The sequence below is a fragment of the Callorhinus ursinus genome, unplaced genomic scaffold (assembly GCF_003265705.2).
Source record: "Callorhinus ursinus isolate GAN/ISIS: 27379988/994484 unplaced genomic scaffold, GSC_fseal_2.0 scaffold52, whole genome shotgun sequence".
Taxonomy (NCBI): Eukaryota; Metazoa; Chordata; class Mammalia; order Carnivora; family Otariidae; genus Callorhinus; species Callorhinus ursinus.
The window spans coordinates 9,483,891-9,508,839 of record NW_027397114.1 but is presented as its reverse complement, the minus strand read 5'-3'; the positions used below and the strand labels follow the sequence as shown (position 1 = coordinate 9,508,839).

The window sequence follows — 24,949 nt, the reverse complement described above, 5'->3', positions numbered from 1 at the left end:
AAATGTCTAATCTTATTGTGTAGCCCTCCAAATCACAGGATAATGACAGAGCAATTTTGCCTAAAGATCTACTACTCATCTGTTCTGAAATGCCATGCAGAGTCTAAAATCTATTTGGGGATTGTTCTGGCTGTACTTCTCTCACTCTAAAGAAAAGGGTGCCTAGGGAATGTCTCAGTGATGGAATGATTGTCTTTAAAAGGCATACACACACTGTGTTCCCAGTAAATGCCAGCCTATGGCTGCCCGGGCTCCCTTCTGATCCCTGATATGCCCACATGCAACCCCCTTCACTCACTCACTGCCCAAGCTCTCCTGCAAAATATCCATCCCCTTTAGCGACTACATCTCAATTTATCAGAAAGATGAACCAAATGCAAAAATCACAAATCTTTTGCATGTAAAGTCATGCAAAGAATAATAATTTACAAACGGTTTGAACTCCATAGAAATACAAAAAAAATTAAAAAATCATGAAACTGGATTGTAGGTGAAATGCTCATTGACCAAAAAGATGAATAAATGTTGGGCATCTATTAAGAAGGCGATTGAGCCTTTATCCCTTGGGTTCTTTAAAAATTAGTTTAAAAATAAGCTCAGCAACTTGTGGTGGACCTACCTAGAAGCAGACAGCTGCAACAAATGACCTGTTCTTGCCCTTCTTTCCAGCTCTGTGATTCCACAAATATACAGGCCATTTTATTCTCATTAAAAATTGTAAAAAGGGAGGCACCTGGGTGGGTCAGTCAGTTAAGCGGCTGCCTTTGGCTCAGGTCATGATCCCGGGGTCCTGGAATCGAGCCCCACATTGGGCTTCTTGCTCAGCAGGGAGCCTGCTTCTCCCTCTCCCTCTGCCTGCAGCTCCCCCTGCTTATGCTCTCTTTCTCACCATCTCTAGCCTCTCTGTCAAATAAATAAATAAAATCTTTTTTAAAAAAAAATGTAAAAAGAATGTGATGAAAGTCTAAAAGTCCTATAGAAAACATGTTAACTAAAGTGAATTCATTTCAGCTTACTCGTCAACTAAATTTTTTAAAATTTAATTCTTCTAAAATAGAATAAACTGTATGAGTTCATTTTTCTAAAATTATTCTAGTCATCCCTATGTCTACCAATATACACAGATAGAGAGTATCTGAAATAATGTTCATTAATTTACCAATGGTTGTCTGTGTGGTAGAATCTTTTTTCTTATACTTCCATGTATTGCTTGATTATTTTTTATAACAAGCATGTATCATTTTTTACCAACCAACCAACCAACAAACAAACAGAAATCCACCATTCCTTTTAAAATCCAGTGGAGCTCTACAGACTGGGAGCTACAAGGAAAACCTTTGCATAATAGTTCTAGAAGAGGTGACTTCTCTCCCGTCTTCTCAGATGGTACCACCAACTCTTCCTTACCTGGTCCTGCTATATATAATACAAGAAGTATTTTGCTCCAGGTTAACTCCCATAAACCCAAACTCCCACACACTGATGTAAAATGACACATGGGCCAAATTCACGGGGCTAATAGGTCACTGCCACTTCAGACATGCCTGCAAAGTGCAGGAAGGTGATCATCCCCATTGCCAATCACTGAGAGGGAGTTTCAGGAGATGGCGCACAGACTGGCCCTTTACACAACCTACATATGGATGTTGTCATTTGTGAGGCTGGGTCCATGCGAACACAATCCAGAGTTGACCCAAAACTTGAGTCAAAATAAAAGATCAGGCACCATCCACGTCCATCAGAGCACTGCTTGCCACCACACATCCAAACAAGTCTCTATGCATCCCTCATTTGCTCTCTTTTTGCCTTGTTTCCCTTTTGTCTCTTTCGCATGCTCAGAAATGTAAGTGGCCATAGAACACTCAAGTCTTCCTTTAGACTTGATTAAATTTTTCCATCTTGGAAAAATTTATCTCACTGTGGAGTGAGATGAAGAAATTCCAGAGGACTTTTGCAAGGTTTTGTTGTCAGGGTGGACAAGCAGAGCTGGTGTGCTTTAGGTAATTTTATTTGTAATTAGGAATGAGGTTGCCTTTATGGCTGGTTTGTTCATCCCTTGGAGAGGCATTTTCTTACTATCTGATTTTACAACTCACACTTCCCAAAGGGGCAGGAGGTGATGACTTCAGAGGAGCAGAGTTAAAATCCTAACTCTAAAAAGTTCATTACTGAGTTAACACACATTTATGAAATGCCTATAAGAAGCCAGACTCTGGGGCGCCTGGGTGGTTCAGTCAGTTGGAGTGTCTGCCTTCGGCTCAGGTCATGATTCCAGGGTCCTGGGATTGAGTCCCTCATTGGGCTCCCTGCTCAGTGGGAAGTCTGCTTCTCCCTCTGCCCTTCACCCCGCTTGTGCTCGTGCTCTCTCTCTCAAATAAATAAATAAAATCTTAAAAAAAAAAAAAAAAAAGAAGAAGCCAGACTCTGGTGTTTCAGAGATGGAAGACATAATCCCAGCTTTCAAGATGCCTGCGGTCCCAGAGGAGTGTGACAAATGCAGAGTGATGAGTCTAAGAACAGGGGTGGAGTCAGGTCCAGGGAGGCGGCTGGGCCCAGTTGAGGGGCTCCCAGTTTCCACAGTGCGGTGGGAATACTAAGCTGTCTGCCCCTCCGGAGGGTCTTAGGATCCAGAAAAGGTGGTTTCTTCATAGAAGGGGCACCCAACTCGTGCAGGAAAATTCAGTAAACAATCGTGGAAGGAGGTAACCCTTGAACTACATCTGGAAGTCAGGGGAGCAGGTGCGGGCAGGCAGGCAGTGAGTGTCCAGCAGTGGAAACAGCACAGACCAAGGCACTGACACCTACAAATTCGTGTGCTGAATTACGTTGCACATGCAAATCAGCTCTGAATCAGTCACCTCCATGAGCCCCTGATTCTCTCTCTGTAAAATGGGGACAATAACCCTTGCATGGCTACCTCAAGAGTGGTCATGCACATTTAATAAAGACCATCAAAGGGCTGTGTAACCTGGGAAGTCCCATTACCACCATGATGGAAGAGAATCTTTACAGGACTCTGTCAAGATTCAACTCAATGAATGACAACGCTGTGTGGTGGAAAGAATCCCACTGTGGCTTTGCCTCCAACCCACAATCTGTCCTCTGCCACCCCCACCAACCCCTCCACCCAGGCCAGTTTTCCACATCTGCAAAATTAGTGGTTTGGATGGAGGTACACTAAAGTCCCTTCCAATGTTGCCATTTTATTTCAAAGTCCCCTTTAAGTCTAATTGCTAGTAACCAGCACGTGGCTCCCCACCCCCAGACTATTTCTTTATTCATTTCTAACCTTTACCTTGGCAGATGAAGCATAAGATTAACCAAGCACGTTAGACAACCCACGGCACAAGTCCTGCGTCCTTCCATCCCCCTGCAGCTCGCAGAGACACAGAAGCCAACCTTTTCAGGGCTCAGCCGGGACAGGGCTGCTGGCCAGTTACCAAAGGCCAAATTCTTCCCAGGGGCCAAGGAAGTCCTGGTGCAGGCTGGGTTGTTTGGTTTTGAGGTGTGCTGGGGATGAAAGGCACCCTGGAAGTGGAAGGCTCGGTCATTAATTAATTAATTATAATTGAGGGGTTGTTCTTAAGAATGATCCTTTGAAATTACTTTCCATCAAACAGTAACTGCCACAAAGACATCAGATATTCAGAACATTCTCCAGCTCCTCAGCATGAGTATTTTTATTCTTGGACCTGAGATTCTGATCTGGCTCTTCCCTGGGGAGTCTCTCCCACCCGAGCTTTAAAGCTGCAGTTTGTTTATTTGGGGTGGGGGAAGGCATGTGTGTCTGTGTGGTTAATGTCTACTTTTTTAAAAGGAAACCTGTACTATACCGAATAACCTTTTTGTAAACTTCAGTCTGATCCTTTTCAGATAAATGGTCAAAGGAAAAATTCCACAGAAAGATTAGAAAGACACCTGAGACTAATACCCACCTCATGTCATGGGCCACACCTCCCGGTTACAATGAGAAGGGAGAAGCAAACTGGTATATTGATGTGGCTCTAAACAACAACAATGTGTGTGAAGGCCCAGGGGCACTTTGGGATTGACCAAGAGGAAACACCTGTTGCACAATGATACGATCTTGTTGGTACAGTTGTCAGGGAACTCCCACAGCGAAGGGCATAAAACCATCCAGGGCAGTCTGGGGCGGCCCAGTTCTACAGTGCCAGGGAGCAGAGCAGAGCCCAGCCCTGCACCAAACACAGATGGGACCATGAACTCCAGCCACAACTTTAGCCAGACCCCCTCCGGCTCCTTCCATGGCACGGGAGGCAGCTGGGACCAGCTGGGGAGCTTCCCTCGGGCTCCCAGCGTCCATGGGGGGGCCGGGGGTGTCCGCATCTCCCTTTCCTTCAGCTCACCAAGCTGCCTGCCTCCCGGAGGTCCTTGGGGACCTAGAAAAGGCAATTCCTTCCCAGCTGCAAGTGGGAAGGAGGTGATGCAGAACCTCAACGACCGCCTGGCTTCCTACCTGGACAAGGTGCGTGCCCTGGAGGAGGCCAACGAGAAGCTCGAAAGTCGCATCTTGAAGTGGCACGAGCAGAGAGATCCTGGCAGTAAGCAAAATTACACCCAGTATGAGGAAAACATCAGCCACCTGCAGGAGCAGGTAAGATCATGGGTGACCCTGGAACTCAAGAGGGGGCTGCATTTCCAGAGAGCCATGGGAGGAGAAATTGGTACAAAAGACAATTTCCAGGAAAATGGCAAAAGAGCTTAAAGTAATTGTGAACAAAAGTATTTGAGGATATTTTCTTGTTATACCTTTCAGACTCGGGAAAGCCTGTTTTGTGTATTTTGTCCTCTCTATATAAATTATATGGAAAATCCAAAAAATGTAAGGCAACCATCTGCTGTCTGATATCACTTATGATCCAGGAATGTTACAGTAATGATAAGGGCCAGTATTCATTCCTCATGCTCAGATCACAAGAGGCACAAAAGAGCATTTACTTTCTCATTACATTATTTCTGCTCTACCTCAAAAGTCCTGGCCACAGTTTGATTACCCACAGAAAGAAAGGCTGGTGGGTTACACTATTTTGGAGATCATACCTGAAGGCTGTCACTCCAAGAGCAGATACATCATTCTGACATTCCTGGATATTTCTTCTGGAGGGCTGCTAGAAGTTCTGAGTTCTTGCTGCTCCCAGTTCTGAAAGGGCATATTGCTGGAATAAAAAATAAAATGAGCATAATTTTTGGACTCTTAGAGTTAGAATAGGTTATGGAGACTTCTTTAAAACACACAAAAAATTTTCAACTGAACATTTAAAAAAGCTGACCTTATACCTTCTGGGACATCACACAACATTGGTTAGAAGTGGAGGGAATACAGTCAGCTCATAAATTATTTTTTAAAGCTATGTAACTTCCCTTTTATGTAAATTGGTCCCAAAAAATTCCCTGTAAGATCATGATTTTACCCATCCTAGAAAGGGCATCACGGGTTTCCAATATTTATACGGTATGATTTCTCAACCCTCAGTCGTCCTTGCTTGAATGTAGGAAAGACCAATCAAGATAATATAAATCTGTCCTCATAATGAACCCTAATTATTGAATAATCAACCTAATAACTGACTGTGTAATTACCCTAACTATATAGTACATGGTTGTCTTTACAAAAAAAAAACAAGGTGACTCAACAAACCTCATCATATTTTTTCATTAATAAAGTTGCTTTTGCTTTAGAATGGAGAGAATAGAAGATTTTTGCAAATGGACAGCTGAGAACCTAACTCCCAAAAGAAACATGAGGTCAGACATGGTCAAATAACTCACTGACAGCAGAGAGAAGGAGGGAAGGGGGAAGAAAACATTATTGAGCCCTTATTGTATGCCAACCTTCATGTTGGATATTTTAATACACAAATCAGTACCATCCAAGAGCTTTATGCACTGATAGAAACATTTGATGTTACCTGATCCAATTCTTACAATGACCCTGTAAAGAGACTGAAGCTCAGAGAGGTGAAGTAGCCACCAAAAGCCACCAGCAAGAGGCAGACATAGGATTCTAACCCAGGTCTGTTTCTAATGGCCTCACAGTTTCCATACAGCATGGTGCGCACTAGCCTATCTCCTACAAAAACGGTACTGCTTGTTAGTAGAAATAATGCATTATGGTTGCATTGTTAATCATACGACACACAGTTCATACACATTATCTCATGTTGTGAAGCAAGTATTCTTACCCCCCATTTATAGATGAGGAGACTGGGACTGAGTGGTTGCCCAAATTCTCTGGAACAGAACTGAGAAAAGTGGAGTGGGGTCAATGCCAAGGAGGGGGTGGCTTGCCCATTCTCCAAGCCCATTCTCTAAGCCTGGGATTCTGGGTTCTGACTTTAAATTCTGGGTTATAAATTAAGTTCAGGTTTGAATTCCACTCTTTTCTGGATTACTTATTTTAGTTGTATGTTTTTCTGTTTGAAAAAAACAATTCTTTGAAGTTGAGGTTGTTCTATGTGTCCTGACCTCCCCCGCTCACAGGCAAGAAAATAGAGGCCCAGGAATGCAACAACCCACAACAACCAGGGGTTGACCCCTTCCCAGGCCTTGATGAAATGCTATCAGTAGTAGCATTCTTCTACCCCCATCTTAGGGATCTTAAATGTTACTCAAAAAAACTGTAAGAAAATGAGTTCAAAAATTAATCCAATCCTTGCAACACCAAGTTGGACTTAGTCATAAGGATATGCGTATTTTAGAATGGCTCTCAATAGTACCATATTTTGGCACTGTGGTTTATGATAAAAAAAAAAATTCCATTTTCTTCTTCCTGGAACGAGATTACATATCCCGGAGCAACAACGTTATACTAAAACACCAACTTGGGTTTTTTAAAAGAATGAACTCAGAGCCTTGCGGGAGAATCCAGGTGATTAATTACAACACACAATGCAAAACCTAGGCTTCACAAATTATTTCCCAACCCTTCCTCATCATCCATTCATTACTGTGAAGGATGTCTCAGAAAGAGTGGCTGTATCATAATATTGCATCAAGTAAGCCTGAACAGGGGAAATCGTCTTGGTTTTTATATTTTTTTAAGATTTTATTTATTTATTTATTTGACAGAGAGATACATAGCAAGAGAGGGAACACAAGCAGGGGGAGTGGGAGAGGGAGAAGCAGGCTTCCCGCTGAGCAGGAAGCCCCTTGCGGGGCTTGATCCCAGGACCCTAGGATCATGACCCGACCCAAAGGAAGATGCCCAACGACTGAGCCACCCAGGCGCCCCCATTTTGGTTTTTAAATGTGCTCTATATCAAGTGCATTTCAGAACTCACCATTCATGAACTCTAAGAAGAATGCTAACTGGGGGAATCAGATTCTTGATGTGGGTTTTGCAACAGATAAATTACCAATTTAACTCAGAAGAGCCAAATAAGCCCACAGATTGTATTTTTTATTTTTCTGATTCCATGGAGGGAATACTGTTTGGTTTCTCTGGATGTCAATCAACACCTCGGTGCACAGGGTCCCCAGGCTTTCGTGGATGGAGCTACTTTTCATTTCCGATGAGCTTAGATAACGGAAGGAATGTAGAGCCTGGAAGGAAAAGCATTGGTATGAAAGTCCCTAAGCAGCACCACAGTGGGGAGACAAGGAAATATCTACAGAATCCTTTTTTAGAGCAAAGGAAGTAGTCATAGTACCTTTTGGACTCCACCAAGGGAAGAAAGGAGTTGGGCAGCAGCCTGGTTATCTCCTACCACGAATAGCAGAAGTTTGAGGATGCATCTCAACATACAGGACCTGGGATTTATCCGGGATGGACATTGGCTCTAATTATGATAGTGCTGGCTTTTTTCTTTTCTTTTTTTTAATATAGTCCCTATACTGTACTTTTCATTCCCGTGCCTCATTTATTTTATAACTGGAAGTTTGCATCTCTTAATCCCATTTACCAATTTCACCCACTCCCCTCCCCTATTCCTCTGGCAACCGCCAGTTTGTTCCCTGCATTTATGAGTCCATTTCTGTTTGTCCATTTCCTTTGTTTTTTAGATGCCACATATAAGTGAAATCATACGGTATTTGTCTTTCTGACTTGTTTCTTATTTCTATGGTATTTTTCTGTCTGACTTATTTCAACTAGTATATACCCTCTAGGTCCATCCATGTGGTTGCAGATGGTAGGATCTCATTCTTTTTATGGCTCTGTAGGATTCCATTGTATGTATATATAGCACATCTTCTGTATCCATTCATCTATCGATGGACACTTAAGTTGGTTCCATATCTTGGCTCCTAAAAATAATGCTGCAATGAACATAGAGGTGCATATATCTTTTCAAATTGGTGGGGTTTTTTTCTTCAGGTAAATACCCAGAAGTGGAATTACTGGGTCATATGGCAGTTCTAATTTTTTGAGGAGCCTCCATACTGTTTTCCACAGTGGCTGTAACAATTTACATTCCCACCAAGAATGTACAAGGGTTCCCTTTTCCCCATATCCTCTCCAACACTTATTATATCTTGTCTTTTTGATACTAGCCAATTCTGACTGGTGTGAGGTGTTACCTTATCGTGATTTTCATTTGCATTTCCCTGAAGATGAGTGATGTTGAACATCTTTTCATGTGTCTTTTGGCCATCTATATGTCTTCTCAAAAGTTCTTTTATAAAAGAAAATTAAACCTTTACATTTTTCTAGATTAGTATAGTTTCAACTAATCTTTCAGAGTGTCTACAGCGTGCCCAGAATATGCTAAGTATGTTACATTATTGTGTTTAACCTCTTCTAATCTAATTCTCATAACTCTCTGATGAAGTGGCTACTATTATTATTACTATTGCCATTTTATGGATGAAGAAACTGAGACTCAATAAGCTCACTCAGCTAGTAGGTGCAATATCAAGACCCCAGGCTCTGCCCTTTAAGGAGTTCCAGACCCAGTGTTATTACCACCTCTGAATCCTGCTATTGTGCATTCATGATACCAAATTCCAAGTAATCAGTGAAGCTTTGAATAGGAGCAGATCTTTAAAAGGTGCCTTTGTATTGAGGTATAACTTTGTCCTAAGGAAATCCTTTCTAAATAAAGGAATTATCTGTTCAAATACAATGGAAATGTCACAGGATTCTCTACCTCCAACTAAATCACGAAGTTTAGAGCTAGAATCTCTAGTAGTTTCTACTACACACTCCTTATTTAACAGATGATGAAATCGAAACCCAGGGAACAGGGTGACTGGCCCACGTTCATGCCAATGGTCAGTAACAGGAAGTAAAAAAGAAAATCTCCAGTTCCTAGTTCAGCATGACTTGGCACAAAAGTAAAGTAGTATTATACTTTTGATGTTGAGACATCTTCCACCCAATTTTCCTGAAGACAGTGACATATATCAAATGTGCACTACTCTGGTTATAACCACCTAGAAGAATTTACAAATCATATACATAAATACAATTGCTCAAGTAGAAACTTTCAACAATATTTTTCATTTTAAGGTTAAAACTATATAAACATCTAGTAAAAGTCTTAACCAGAGGCTTTACCACAGTTAAAGTTTATTAAGCTGCCAAAAAGTTACTTCAGTTAATATTTCAATAGCTACAATTAGGGCATTCTCATCATGGAATAATTTACAAACACATACACATACCTACAAGTTATGTGAATGGTTATAGTCACTTCAGACAAAAAATAATTATGGTATGTGATGACTCTTATAAAATTCATTTAAAATCAGTTTGACAAACTAGTATCAGTGATATTTTGATACTTTGCTCAGTATCACTGATCAGAAACACGAATGCTACCACAAGGAAGAATTATGTTCATCGAAAATAACTACTGAGCTCTAAGAGAGCCAAACTAATAGTCACAATGAAAACGGGATTAGAACTTAAAACTCTTGTAACATCATCAGATGTGGATGAACTAAAACAAAACACTAAGCTATGTTCGCAGCACTAGAAAGCCAGAAGGCACTTTGAACGATGATTCTCCTTCCCCTTCCAATGTCATTCTTTCAGCAACGTCACCAATCCTAGCCTGTCAAACTCAGTGTGAACAAAGACAATGAAGTGGCTGCAGACCATGTTCTTACTTTAAAAACCATTCTGATGCTTTGTACCTAGTAAGTGCTCAGTATTTACTGATTTGATTATTTGTTGTTCCACTGCCAGAAAAGAAGTCATCTATGCTAACAAGTCATATACCCAGAAGATACAGTTTTCGGAAATGCAGCTCTCCCATGGGAGGGTGTCTGACTTAAATGACTCTTGATGTGTGTTTTATAGGTCATGGACAGCAAGATGACCAATGCTCAGATCATTCTTCTCATTGACAATGCTAGGATGGCGGTGGATGACTTCAGCCTCAAGTAAGTTGCTTCTTCACCCTATTGTTGGGAGTTTTCATTTGCTGTTTTTGTTTGTTTTGGAGGTTCCTCTTGTTTTTGTTTTGCTAAAGGAAAATTATTTCAACATTAGCCACATGTAATACCTTTACAAAATATAATCAAAAAGCATAATATGAGCAAATACTTGAACGGACCCTACTTTAAACAAACTAGATATAAAATACACCTTGTAGCATGGGGAAATTTGAATATGAACCAAGAATTAGATGATATTAGAGAGTTATTACTAGCTCTGTAGGTGTGATAATGTTATTATGCTTATTTAGAAAACTCCTGTTTTTATTTTTTTCTTATTTTATTTTAATTCCAGTATAGTTAACATACAGTGTGTCATATTCCTTTCAGGTGTACAATATAGTGATTCAACACTTCCATACATCACCCAGTGCTCATCACCACAAGTGCACTCCTTAATCCCCATCACCTGTTTCCCCATCCCCCTACCCATCTCCCCTCAGGTAACCATCAGTTTGTTCTCCATAGTTAAGAGTATGCCCATCACTTAGATTTAACCGCTGTTAACATTTTCCTTCATTCTTTTTTTAAGATTTATTTATTTATTTGAAAGAGAGAGAGAGCATGCAGCAGGGAAGTGCAGAGGGAGAGGGAAAGTGAGAATCCCAAGCAGACTCTGCACTGAGCATGGAGCTCAACTTGGGGCTCAATCTCACGACCCTGAGATCATGACCCAAGCCAAAACCAAGAGTCAGACGCTTAACCAACTGAGCCACCCAGGTGTCCCCATCTTGCTTCATTCTTAACAAAAATTCTTGTTTTTAAATGATGTATCATTCCTAAGTATTTAGGGGTGAAATGTCATAATGTCTATAGTTTAAAATACAAAACAGAGTATAGATGAAGCAAAATGTTAACAGTTACTAAGTCTAAGCAATGGGCATATGACTGTTTACTAGTAAACAGTCCTCTCTGTTTAAAAAACAACAACAACAACATTGAGTCACCATCAGAAAAACCTGCGTGAAACAGACATATGAGGGATGCATGTATTCGTTTGTTCCTACTAAACCTAAAAAGTAAAAGATTCACCTCTAAACTAAGGTGAATCCTTACAAGGCCATAGCCTTCCAACAACAGGTGTATTCTTCTCTTCCTTCCAACAAAAGGTATGAAAATGAACACTCCTTCAAGAAAGATCTGGAAATTGAAGTTGAAGGTCTCCGAAAGACCTTGGATGATCTGACCATTGTCACAACAGATCTGGAACAGGAGGTTGAGGGGATGAGGAAAGAGCTCATCCTCATGAAGAAGCGACATGAGCAGGTAGGACTCCCCAGGAGCTCCTGGTAACCAGCACAGCTCTTAATCTGCACATTCAGATGATTCAATAGCCCAGAAGAAACCACTATCTGAATGCCAGTCCTTAGTGTCCTTCAACCTAAGTAATTATAAGGAACCATATAAACATCTAATTTTTCCAGCTTCAAGGTTATCTATTCAGTGTCAAATCCAACAGCCAAAATATAATCACAATTAATGATGAATCCATCAACAATTTTGCTAATATACAATGTTTACCTAGACTTGTTTGTTAATATGATACTGTAAGAATAAATGCATGAGATTGAACTTCCTTCATGGGTCCAATGTGCAGCAAATTGGGGGACAGTAGAATAAGAGAATTTGCCACTAACCAAGGTAAATAAAACTGTGGCAAAAATGAAGAATCTTAATTTCCATAAGCATTTAACTGACTTTGAAAAAGTTACCATCCAGGGGCGCCTGGGTGGCTCAGTCATTAAGCGTCTGCCTTCGGCTCAGGTCATGATCCCAGCGTCGGGCTCCCTGCTCCGCGGGAAGCCTGCTTCTCCCTCTCCCACTCCTCCTGCTTGTGTTCCTGCTCTCGTTCTCTCTCTCTCTGTCAAATAAATAAATAAAATCTTAAAAAAAAAAAGGAGGGGGAAAGGAAAAAGTTACCATCCATCTAAAGTCCCCGAGACTCTGATGCAATAAGAGAAAAGCAATCCCCATTTTAGGCAAACAAAATTGCTTATGAACATCAAAAAGCCTCAATTCTGAACAATTGGTTAGACAATGATTGTTAATTAAACTTTTCCTACGATTTCTTGATTTTCTTTTTTTTTTTTGAGATTTTATTTATTTGAGAGAGAGAGAGAGAGAGGGATAGCGACAGAGATAGCGAGAGAGCATGAGTGGGAAGGAGAGGGAGAACTCAGGGCTCAATCCCAAGAGCCTAGGATCACGACCTGAGCCAAAGGCAGATGCTTAACCAACTGAGCCACCCAGACACCCCTTTTGATTTTCATGATATCCTATGGGTGTCCAGCCTACAGAGTCATAATGCATTGACAAGATATAAAGAAGTCTTTATACTTTTGGCTTTGGGTTGCTGAACTGCTTCCCAAAAGCTTTAGCCTCTAACCTAAAATGTTTAACTGTTGAATTGTGCCATCACTTCACCCATGAACATGTGCTGAAGAGTACATTACATGCTATGGAAGCATAATTCTTTGTGAAACATTTTCAACCAGGGATTAAGTCAGTAATCACAGAGGCCATTTGATTACCTATCTAGTGCTATTTTTTATTTTATAAAGTTATAATAGAAAAAAACATACAATGTTTTGCCAGCAACAAATAATAACTGAGAAACCAAACCACACCAGTAAAAGAACAACAACCACAAAAGCTGAATTTTTAAAAGATCTGTTAACTGCTGCCAATCAATCAACACACCTCTGGCCTTCTGATTATCACAGCCAATTCATTTTCTTTCTCTGTTATTAAACAGGAAATGGAGGAACATCATGTACCGAATGACTTCAAGGTCAGTGTGAAGGTGGATACAACTCCAGGAGAAGATCTGATTAAGGTTCTGGAGGATATGAGACAGGAATATGAGGTTATAATAAAGAAGAAGCATCAAGACTTGGACACTTGGTATAAAGAACAGGTAAAGGAAAGGAGCTCAGACTCCCCAAAGGTTCCATTTCCATGTGGTCCCAAATGCAAATGCTTCTGTCCTTTGCTTGGTCTCCTAGTCAACCACCATGGCCCAGGAGGTGGCCAGTCCAGCAGCTGTTCAGAGCAGTCAAAGTGACATCCATGAGCTGAAGCGAACTTTCCAGGCCCTGGAGATCGACCTGCAGGCACAGCGCAACAGGGTGAGTCTGAGCTAGGGTCAGGTACCATGTCCTCCACAAAGCCTCTCTTGACCTCTCTCCTGGGCTCCTCTCCCCAACTCACTTGGGAGTTCCCACTTTCCGTCCAAATTGTTCATGGTGAGAAAGACAATAAGTGCTATCATTTATTGAGGTGTCCACATTGTGCCACATTGTATGCCAGGGGGTTCGTTATGTTAGCTGCCGTTAATCCTCATGTTAAACTTTCCAGGTAGGTCTTCATGTTCTCACTTTAGAGATGAGGAAACCAAAGCTCCAGACCGTTAAGTAAATTGGCCAAGGTCACACAGATAGTACATGGCCAGTGGTAAAGCCACCTGGTGCTTGAGGAGAGGTGTGAGGGTCTGGTAGGCCCTCATAATCTCTACCAGTACTCTCCTCACTTACAACCAGGCTGCCCCCTTAAGCCCCAATACAAAGAAATTCTGGTGTCAACATGAATTGATGGCAAATCCAGGCCCAGCTGACACCAAAGTACTGCTGTGTCCATCATGTAGATGTCTTATCACCCAGTAAACTATAAATTCTTATATATATGCCATTTCTATTATTTTCATGGTTTTTAGTAAAATGCTTTGTGTGAGTGTCACAAGCACTCAAAATTCATTAAATGAAATCTGTCATTTGATTCCCTCTGTAGCCTATCTGAATCTTCTAATCATTCATCAATATCATTTCCAAGTGCCACTCTGCCCTTGATCTTGAGGAGAAATAATTGGTTCATTCTGTTGGCAGGTACACATGGTAAATTACTGTTATGTTTTAGGAATAAGCGATGGTGAACAGACATTTAAAACGTACACTGTCAAGATGATAATAATGAGCACAGAAATAATTATAGTGTTTTATGGTTTTCAAAACATTTGGACATATAGTATTTCACAACAACCTTGTGAGGTCAGCAAGACGTTCACATTCATTTTCGTGCATTCTACTATCTGACATTATTCTAAGTACTAAGGACTTTATAATAAGGGAGTTGACATTTTAGTGTGGATGACAGATCATCAAAGTATATAACATGTGAGATGGAGAAATGGGTTACCAAGAAATGAAGCATGGAGTGGGGAGGTCAGGCATTCTGGAATGTGGAGCTGCCGTTTTAAACAAGGGGGTCAGGAAAGGTTTTACTGTTAAGGTGACAGTTGAGCAAAAACCTGGAAGTGGTAAAGAGGTGCATTATGTGGCCATGGAGAGGGGGCTCCAGGTGGAGGGAAAAACAAAGGCAAAAGCCATGGGGCACAGGTGTGTTGGATGGGTTGGAGGAACAGCAGAGAAGCCAATGTGTCTGTGGTGAGCGAACAAAGAGAAGAAAGGTAAGAAGAAGACGGAAGGGAAGGGGAGGCCCTTGGGGTAATGATGGAGTCAGACTGTGTAGCCTTGCCCCCTTGGAAGGAAGTCCAGAGGAATTTGGAACAGCGGGTATGGACAACTCTTTGAGGAGCTTTGCTGTAGGTGAAGGAGAGCAGAGAAAGTGGATGACAACTGAGGGTAGATATGGATTCAAGAGAGAAAAATTTTAAAGTGGGAGAAATTATTCTATTTGAAAGCCGATGGGAAGAATCTGGTAGAGAGGAAAATATTAATGAAGCAAGAAGGTGGGCAGTTGCTAAAACGACTGGAGCAGAGACAGCTCATGCACAGTCACAGGAGGGAAACAAGAACACAGGTTCATGTATGTGGAAGTAATAGTGGGAGCCTGTGGGAATCTTCTTCTGATGGCTTTCATTTCCTCCATAACACAAGAAGCAAGGCCATGGGCTGAGAGAAAGGAGAGTGAGGAGGGGATCTGAGGACAGAGGAGAAGGAATGCAGTAGCTCTTTCGGAGAACAGGAGAGTGATGAGCACAGGCCAGGCAACGTTAAGTGCCCCCTGAAAGTTAACAGCCATCATCAAGTGAGAGTATCCAACACAGTCATGAGTTTCTCATGAGGATTAAAATTATGCGCTCCAGAAAAGCAGGTGGGAAATCCAAAGAACAGGGACTGGAACTCACTTCTCTGTATCCTAGTGTAGCAACTTCATTGCGCAGCTTTTAGAATTTCCTCAATAACGACAACTTGTTACCACTGTCATAATCAACAAGCTTTGCTTGGGACTATGGTTGCCAGATTGACCAAATTAAAATATAGGTCATCCGGTTAAATTTGAATTTCAGATACAAAACAAAGCTTTTCTTCGTATAAGTATGTCCCATGCAATATTGAGGCAATTTTTAGGACATATTGTACTAAAAAATTACTCATTGCTTGCCTGAAATTCAAAGGAAATAGGTGCTATTTTATCTGGCACTCCTACTTGAGACCCTTCTCTGAAGATACAAAGAGACAGCAGTCCAGTTACTGTTTCCCCCAGGAGTTTTCCATCTGGCCACAGACTAAATGTAAGCATGAGGAGGTAAGGAACAGATGGGGGCAAGGCACCATACGCCCAATCCCAAATGAGTCGCATATACAATAAACACTGCAGGAACGTAGTGAAGTTGCAAAGAGCTCCCCAACACAAAGAAATGCCCAGAAAATGGGCTTCAAAAGTCCTGACTCTCGTCCACTCCTCACTGCCCAAGCTCCAAACCTCTGAGTCAGCCAGCTGCCCACCTTTGCACCCCAGCAGCCACCAAGACACCTAGCAGAGTGGTTGGTATATTCTAACTACTCAACAAGCCCACATTATTGAAGCAATCAAGCTGTCAGTCAATTAATAGAAGAAATATCATTTCCTCTTTCAGAAATCTGCTTTAGAGAACATGTTATCGGAAACCCAGTCTCGGTACTCCTGCCAGCTCCAGGACATGCAACGGATCATCTCCCACTACGAGGGTGAACTGATGCAGCTACGCCATGACCTGGAGCGTCAGCACAATGAATACAAAGTCCTCCTGGGCATCAAGACCCACCTAGAGAAGGAAATCGCCACCTACCACCAGCTCCTGGAGGGAGAGAGTGAGGGGTAAGGCAAAGACTTTCATGGAAAGAGGACGAAAAGAGCATCGAGTTTTTGTGGGTGCATTCCTATACCTCAGGGTTCTGTGAGCAATCATCACTCCGGAGAAAGAGATGTTTATGTTGAATTTCTTCTGGATACTTAGATCAGGTTGTATTTTATTAAGTAGCAAGTATGAATTACTCAGCTATTATTCCCAGGGCACTAAGATTTGAGGTCAATAGTTAAAATTAATATATTAAAATTTCTAGAAAGAAACAACTAGGAAGGCTTGGCTATAGTGTTTTCCACTAGAAATGCACATAATTTTGGCTCAAAAAAAAACAAAAACAAAAAAACACCACCATCACCACAACAGAAGGGAATATTTTAGCCTGACAGCAGGAAAAGATTCCTAAGAAATTGAGAAATCTAGATTCTTCAGTCTGGTATTTCTGACCAACCTGTCCAGGAAAAAAAAGGGGGGGGAGGGGGAACATACATTCTAAGACCCAAGAGAAAGGGTTAGAAATTTTTTTTAAAGATACATAAATAGGTACACCTGTCTGGCTCGGTCAGCCAAGCATGTGGCTCTTAATCTCGGGGTCATGAGTTCAAGCCCCACATTGGGTGTAGAGATTGCCTAATAAATAAACTTTAAAAAATAAAATAAAATAAGTAAAAATACATAAATAAAAGACTATCAGACCAAATCCTGAACAGTCTGAAAAGCCGGGGGATTCCAGGCTTCAAACGCAGATCCCGGAAAGGATCCCAGTGGAGGCAAAGCCTGCAGCCAGCTGAAATAATGGAGCTGGTTTGGTGGACTTCCCTTGACCCCAGGGTCAGTGGGAGGCAGTACTCCCTTCCTTCTGGATCCAGGAAGGGTTTCCCATGAACTCATGATCTTGAGACTACAGAGCTCAATTATCCTTATTAAAGAGCTATGAATTTATAAGCAGGCATAGGAAGTTAGTTCACCTTAAGGAGTTTTTATGATTGTCACTAACACTAGAATGAGCTGTAACTCTTATCATTTTTATAGGACAATGGAGGAGGAATCAAAGTCAAGTGTGAAAGGTAAAAAAAAATATTTCACTGTTTGAATCTACTTTTTAAAAATGAATCAACATGTTTATTCATTCTATAGTACTCATAATCCTTAGTGTACTAAATGTACTTAGTGTACTTAGTGTACAAATATCCTGTGTTCGATTTTTATTTTACTCCCAGATGGCCAGGAATTTTGAATTAAATTAGATAAAAAAGAGAAAAGTGAGCTCTCAGTATTGTCTTCAATAATATATATGCAAGTTCTCTGCCAGCAGTAGAGTAGATAGCAATGATCATTCATACTATTAGATCTCTGTTAAGTTATGGAGTCTGTTTACTAAACTCCTAGGAGATTACAAGAAAATGATTTCACATAATATCCCAAACTACATTCTGTTGAACATTAGTGTCCATAAGACTTTAATTGTGTGTTACGGAAAGATGTGTCCCATGGCCAGAAATGGTTGAAATACTAGGTCCCACTACCGTCTTCATGAACAGTCATGCATTTCAGTAAGTTAAAGATGGACCAGGCACTGCTGTGAGGAAGAAAAGGAAGAGGAAAGAGAAAGAAACATCAAAAGTTTTATTTTGCTTAACTCGGTGTCACCAAATGTCTTTGACCTGGGAACCCTACTTTCTCAGATTTTCTTTAACATCTCATGGAGAAGTTCTAAGAAACCACAGTCTGGGACGAGTGGCACTTTTCTGATTAGTTTGTGGTAAAAGTGTTGTAAGGCATTAGAGATTCAGAGAATCAGGGTTCCAGGCACCATCACAAACAGCTGGTCTAACTGCTACCCCTCTGTGAGATATGGACAAATGGTCCTTCAACCTCTCCTTATGCATGTCCAGGAATGGGGAACCCATTACTTGAAGGAACGGCCCAATCTACTGTTGGAGAGGTTTGATTTTAACAAAGTTCTCCCTGTATCTCTCTTAATGTCAAGTCTTCCCTTTGGTCTGAATCAGTGTCCTGGTGTGTCGACAAAACACATTCAAATAAACCATAACTTTGAAAACAGTGACCATGATAAACATCCCTGGCTTCTCACACATCCTATGTGCTTTCTATATCTTTAAATGAGGTGCCCAGAATAGTGTTGAGTGCTCTGTTAGCTCACAGAATCTGTGGTACAAGCACAATAAAGCCTGCCTAAGCAGGAAGTCCTCCTCAAGTATATGTAGTTAGAGCCTTGATTCTGTATCAGGCAAGCCTAGGATGCAGATCTTGGCCTCTAGAAGACGACACTATTCACACACCCTCATTTCCTGGAGGGTAGGAGGAAAAACCTTCCTTGGGGAGATCTCTTCACTCCAGCAGAGCCTGCCATATTGCTGAGTGATCATTTTGGAAGGGACAGCGGAGCTTCAGGTACTGAGAGCAGGGAACAAAAAATGAGTATTTCAGATGGTGGGAGAAGCATGGCAGTGACCTCTTCATTGGTTTTTCCCTCAGCTCCAAAGATCAAGGCCATCACACAGGAGAGTGTCAATGGAAGAATAATTCTTTCTCAAGTGAATGAGATCCAAAAGTGTGCATAAGGCCAATAAAATTTCTGCCTATTGTAAGAACTACTTTTCTCCAGTGGAAATCCTTGCCCAGACACAAATGGGTGAGCCCTAAGATGTATCCTTGGAGTTATCAAACTCAGAAACTTATTTTTTTTCTCTGTAACAATCTCACCAGACATTCCATAATGATCTTAATATATTGCTGCACTTTTTGAATCAAAGTATGAGTTCATGAGCTTTTTAAAGCTCTACTTTTCTACTACAATCTTCAGATTGCCACCACTACATATCTGTTTTGTAGCCAATAAAACTCTATACCAGCTGCATCATGTCTTTGTTTATATCACATCATATTCATGTCATTTTTATATCAAGGTCTCATCCTAACAAGGGATTCTCAGGGCATTGTCCATGAAAGAAAGGGACCTTAATGCTTTGAACATGTCTGCAGCAGCCAAACGCTGGGCAGAATTACTACCTTGCAGCCATGCAACCTAGGGAAAAGATGTGGCTCATGAGGCTCTCCAGACCTCTGCCAACAGGAAGGGGGGGAAACAGAGGAGGGGAGGCCTAGAAAGTTTCACTGAGAATGTGAGATGACCAAAAAGTATTCTAGCTCACATTCATACATACATACATAACCTTAAGGGCCTAAAAGAAAGTTAAGGAAAGGGAATTCAGGAAAAAAAAAAAAATCCTTATTACAAACAGACACTAAGACCCTAAAAGGGGAAGTGACTTGTCCAAGATCCAAAATGCAAATATTAGGATTGGGAGTATTATGTTGAGGTGGAATAGGGGCTGAAGCACAGAGAATATGCACCTCTGTCCTCTCAAGAAGATGCCCTTTTTTTCAAACTATAGCAGTGTGAGCCACTGTTCCAAGGCTAGTACAGAGGAGTAGTGTTAGAGAAAAGGAAGATAGAAATCCATATATCTTCTAGGCATCATCACAATGCTGTACATGGAATTATAGGATATTCACAATTTAAGGGACCACAAGCACAGGCTAGTCAAACTCTCCCATTTTACAGACAAATAAACTGAGGCCCAGAATAATAAAAGCATTTACTCAAACACTCATTGGATCCTTGCTAGTCTAGATCCAGCTCTCTTGACTCCATTAACAGTTATTAATCTAAAAGTGGTGTAATGTAGTTCCATTACCATCTACCACATTGGCAATGCCCCATGTGCTTTTTGTTTCTATGTTTTAATACTTTCTTGGAAAGGATTGCTTTTGATATTTTCTGAACTGGGCATCTGTCAAAACTGAATTGGTCTTCCCTTTAAGGCAATTAATTGGTGTTTCTGATTCTTAATTGCCCAAAGAGTGGAAAACCAACCCCTAACAATCTGAAATTAGGCAAAAGGAACTCAGGATAATCACATCATTGCAAAAATGTGTTATTGGTTTAACTGAAATATACTAATTCTCTGGAGTAAAATTATAAATTTATCTGTACTATGTGATTACTTCAAAGAATCTCAAAAATAACCAATACACTAACAGCTTCAGTGAGTTTTCTTTGTGCAGTATTTGTCTGTGGAGACATTTGATGTTTTGGGGGACAAGAGTGGATTCATACTAGACTTCATAATTTCTCTTTTTCTATTTCATTTTACTACAAGAACTTCCTTACATTAATAGGGTACTAGAGTCTCGAGGCAGACCTAAAAATTACTTTTTTTCCATTTTAGCACCAATTCACTCTGCAATTTTAGACACTATTATCTCTTTCTTAAAATCTAGAAATTATGGATTAAATATACCTATTTTCTCAAGGTGAAGTTTGAGCATTGCTAGCAAAATATTTTGAAGTATATCCAAAAAAATATGATAAGCTGAAGGGAAAGTTATAATACTATGCCCAGAAAATAATCACTAATCTTCCATTTACCATCATAATTTATATATGATTTGGTAACAGGAAATTATAACATAATGAATAATTTTTCAGTCAAGGGGCTAAAATATCCTTAAAGTGTTGTTAATTTTCCCTGTATCGATTAAGGTGATCAATTCATCCCAGTTTGCCCAGGAAACCCCTCAGTCCCAGGCAAACTGGGGTGGTTGGTCACTCTATTAATAATTAATTGCTCTCGCCTTAGTCCATTTAAGTAGCTATAACTATACCACAGACTGGGTGGCTTCTAAGCAACAGAAATTTATTTCTCACAGTCCTGATGGCTGGGAAGTTCAAAATCAAGGCACCAGCATGGTTGTGTCCTGGTTCACAGCTTGTGTCCTCAAATGGGAAAAAAGGCCAGGGAGATCTTGGGGTCTCTTTTTGTAAGAAAACCCATTCATGAGGGCTCTACCCTTATGACCTAAGCACCTTCCAAATGCCTCACCTACTAAAGCCATCACCTGTGGGGGTTAGGATTTCAATATATGAATTTTTTAGGCCATACCATCTCTATTTCACTAAGTAGAGACAAGCAGAAAAATTAAACCCTTTGCCTGAATAAAGAGACATTGGTGGGGCACCTGAGTAGCTCAGCTGGTTGAGCATCTGACTCTTGGTTTCAGCTCAGGTTATGATCTCAGGGTCGTGGGATCGAGCCCCATGTCAGGCTCCATGCTCAGCATGGAGTCTGCTGGAGATTCTCTCCCTTTTCTTCTCCCTCTACACCTCCCCCCACTCACTCTCTCTCTCTCTCAAATAAATAAGTAATCTTAAAATAAAAAAAAGACAATTATATGCAGGGCAACATAGAATAACTTCTCCCCTGCATCTAAATCATCCCAAAAATATTTCAAAATACCCATTACAAATTGATTAGTGCCTGCATGTTTAGGTGAGTTACTAACCACAGAAGTTTTCATTTGTGTTTGGTTTTGACCAACACACACCCAAACCACATAAAGGAGTTGGCAGTAAGTTACATTGTTTTCATTCCAGAAACATTTTGAGCAAATAGCACCTATTGCATTACCCAAGACCCAACTAAACAGATAGTTGGCTAACCCAGAGAGATACAAAATATTATTACTTTGGAATTTAATATTTATGGCAACATATTTTCCAACAGTACCATAACATGGTTGAGTGGATAGATCCATCTAATACGTGTCCATCCAATGGAATACATGCCTTTACTAAAGGTTTATTTTTCCAATAATACTCTTATACACCTACCCTGTTAACCATGTGTGAAATTGGGAACTAAACTTATAAAAATTCATTATGGAGCAATGTAGCAATTGTATGTTGGTCGTAAAGTTGAGAAGAGTGCAAGGACTGTAGGGAAAAAATGGTAAGAGCAAGAGATCCAAGAAAGTTTCTCTAGGGTAGAGGTTCTCAAACTCGGCTGCATTTCAGGATCTTCTGGGGAGATTTAAAAATTCTAATGGCCAGGCCATTATAGATCAATTAAATCATGGTTTTAGAAGGTTGGGACCCAGGCATCACTACATTCGAAAGATCCCCAAGTAATTACAACATATAGACAAGGTTGAGAACCTACTGCTTCTGTAGCTTCAGGTGAGTACTTCTGTATTTGTTTGTACGTTTCCCATATTACTAATTGTTGAATACTCTCATAAGAATGAATGACAGCTAATAGAAAAATAAAAGCTTCCAAATGCTTGTGAAGATAGAGTTTCATTTTACCAGATTGGAAGGTCCTTCCAGGAAGGATAGCTGAATAAAAACTTAAAGGTAAGACAAATACTAAAATGTATTTCACAAAACTCGGCAAACTTACTTCCACATAATCTTAGTAAAATCCCTTTCCGTTGCTTAATCAAATATTTCCCCAGAGTGTTATGCTCCTATAATGCGTTTCTATAATGAAAATTTGCCGTGTTACTTTAGCTTCTTCATTTCCTTTACCTCTTACATTTTTTTTATATAGCAAAGCAAAATAGTAACATATGCAGGTAAGAGATTCATGGGGAAAACATCCCTAAGCCAAGTGACTAAAAAATTTAATTTCAGGAACACCTAAGTAAATCCTTTCTTAAGGTAATATCAGATTGTTTTAGTATTTCCCAAAGCATATTTTACATTTCTCTAATAGTTAATCAGGCATCACACAGAGTCCGAACAAAAAAATAGTAGCATTAGAAGAAAACGCAATCAATTGATTGAACCCTCTTGTTAAAGAGATGAGGAAGCTAAAGTCTAGAAAGGTTAGCCCAGCTCTCCTGGGACTCAGATCTCATTCTTACCTATATGTAGCATCCCTGACATACGGAAACATCAGAATTGAAAAAAGCACCATATAATTTTTAAAACTCATAGCAAATTAAAAATAATAATCCTAAATGTATGAATGATTGAAAAACCAAAATAATTAAGGTATGAGCTTTTAAGCTAGAACCAATTTGTAAAAATGCCAATAATTGCCACAGAAAAGTAAGCCTGCAATAGGCACTAGGTAAGGTTGGAATTTTTTTCTTTTCTGTACAGATGGTCTTACATATAAATTATTTAATTACAGCTTTATGTAGCATGGAGATTTTTTAAAGTTTACCTTGTGTCAAAGGATATAGCATACCATTTCTTTGGGATAAAAAATAACATAATTCTAAAAATACATTTTATGGACATTAAGCAACGCTGTACCATAGTTACATATACACCCATGTAGCCTTTCACAATAGAAAATGGATACTAAATAATAGCATCATTTTCTGGCCATGTAGTAGATACTGGTGGCCCCAGTGAACCCACACCACCAGGTCTCAGGCCTTTCTGTAGTCTTTCCCACACAGATGCTGAGCTTGACTCTGTGACTTGATTTGGCCAATGGAACATCAGCAAGCAAGACACAAGCAGAGGTTTAATAAATGCTTACACATTGGGGCTTATATCTTCTTAGAATTTCCCTCTAGGAAGCCAGGTGCCATATGAGAAGCTCATTTACCCTGAGACCACCACGCTGGGAGGAAGTCTAGGCTAGCCTCACAGAGAGGCCCCATGGAAAACCGAGGAACCCAGCCAACAGCCATAACTGAAGTTCCAGACATATGACTCTGCTCCAGCCCATTGCAGCTGGTTCCCAGCCATTCAAGCCAAACAGGCTAAGGCCCCAGACATCATGGAGCAGAGGGAAGCCAGACCCAATATTCTAAATCTGAAATTCTGACCCATGAAATTATGAATAAAATGGTTGTTTGGGAGTAGTTTTTCATGTGACCATGGATAACAAAACAGAGTATTTAAATAAGAGTCTATTATTTGCTCTATTATTGCTATATGACAATAGCTGATTTAAGTCTAGTCCAAACCTTTCAACCAGGATTTTAGTCATTTTAACAGTGAAATGGATCTCTATGGAAGTCCTGGTCCAATAACCATAGATGAAACACCAAGGATCCAAGAGAAAAGTCAAGATCTTCGCTCTTCAGAGACAGCAGAGGGTAAAGCCATTGCCCATGTGTGTATGTTTACAGCTCTCCTCTTCACAAATGGGGACCAAGCAGTGTAACTCCAACCCAGAAGAAGGGACATCCCTGCTCTTCACTTGAGCATGCCGGGATGCCCACATAAATTCTCCTTATCTTTGAGTTTTGATTCCTTCTGACTCTGTCTTTAAGTTCCTCATTCCAGGGACATTAACAACTTCTCTATGAATATGCTAACAGTAAGTATCATGCAGATCAAGAGCTTCGCGGAAAGGTGATCTGTTTTCAATGTAGGCAAACAATGTTCTCCTTCACCTAGAAACTATAAAGCCTCTTACAGATTAAGATGATCATGATTATCAGGTAGCTCTTAGTTATAATGTTTAAGTTTTTAAGTCATTAAGACCCTTAAATATTGTCCATTTGTTCTAGGCATGTCTCTTCACTATGCTATACTCTTATATTAATAAATGCTTTCAAGATTTTTGGTGTTTGTTTATACCCTCTGAAGTGTTTTGTTGGTTATTTGTGTATCGTAACAATGTTGGTTTCTCC

General features: G+C 40.4%; 1 protein-coding gene across 1 annotated transcript; it reads left to right on the top strand.

Moving 5' to 3' along the window:
- Positions 1 to 4,145: 4,145 nt before the first annotated feature.
- On the top strand, positions 4,146 to 19,364 carry KRT23 (keratin 23). The gene is made up of 8 exons (XM_025859414.2): positions 4,146 to 4,615; positions 10,265 to 10,347; positions 11,511 to 11,667; positions 13,157 to 13,318; positions 13,407 to 13,529; positions 16,277 to 16,497; positions 17,516 to 17,550; positions 18,983 to 19,364. The coding sequence occupies exons 1-8, from the start codon at positions 4,220 to 4,222 to the stop codon at positions 19,066 to 19,068; spliced, it is 1,263 nt and encodes a 420-aa protein (XP_025715199.1). The 5' UTR covers positions 4,146 to 4,219; the 3' UTR covers positions 19,069 to 19,364.
- Positions 19,365 to 24,949: the final 5,585 nt, after the last annotated feature.

Excerpts from the sequence above, each read along its gene's own strand:
- KRT23 (XM_025859414.2), top strand. The coding sequence starts at position 4,220 with ATGAACTCCAGCCACAACTTTAGCCAGACCCCCTCCGGCTCCTTCCAT. Across the intron at positions 13,530-16,276 it reads TGCAGGCACAGCGCAACAGG|AAATCTGCTTTAGAGAACAT; the intron begins GTGAGTCTGAGC and ends TTCCTCTTTCAG. Across the intron at positions 16,498-17,515 it reads CTGGAGGGAGAGAGTGAGGG|GACAATGGAGGAGGAATCAA; the intron begins GTAAGGCAAAGA and ends TCATTTTTATAG.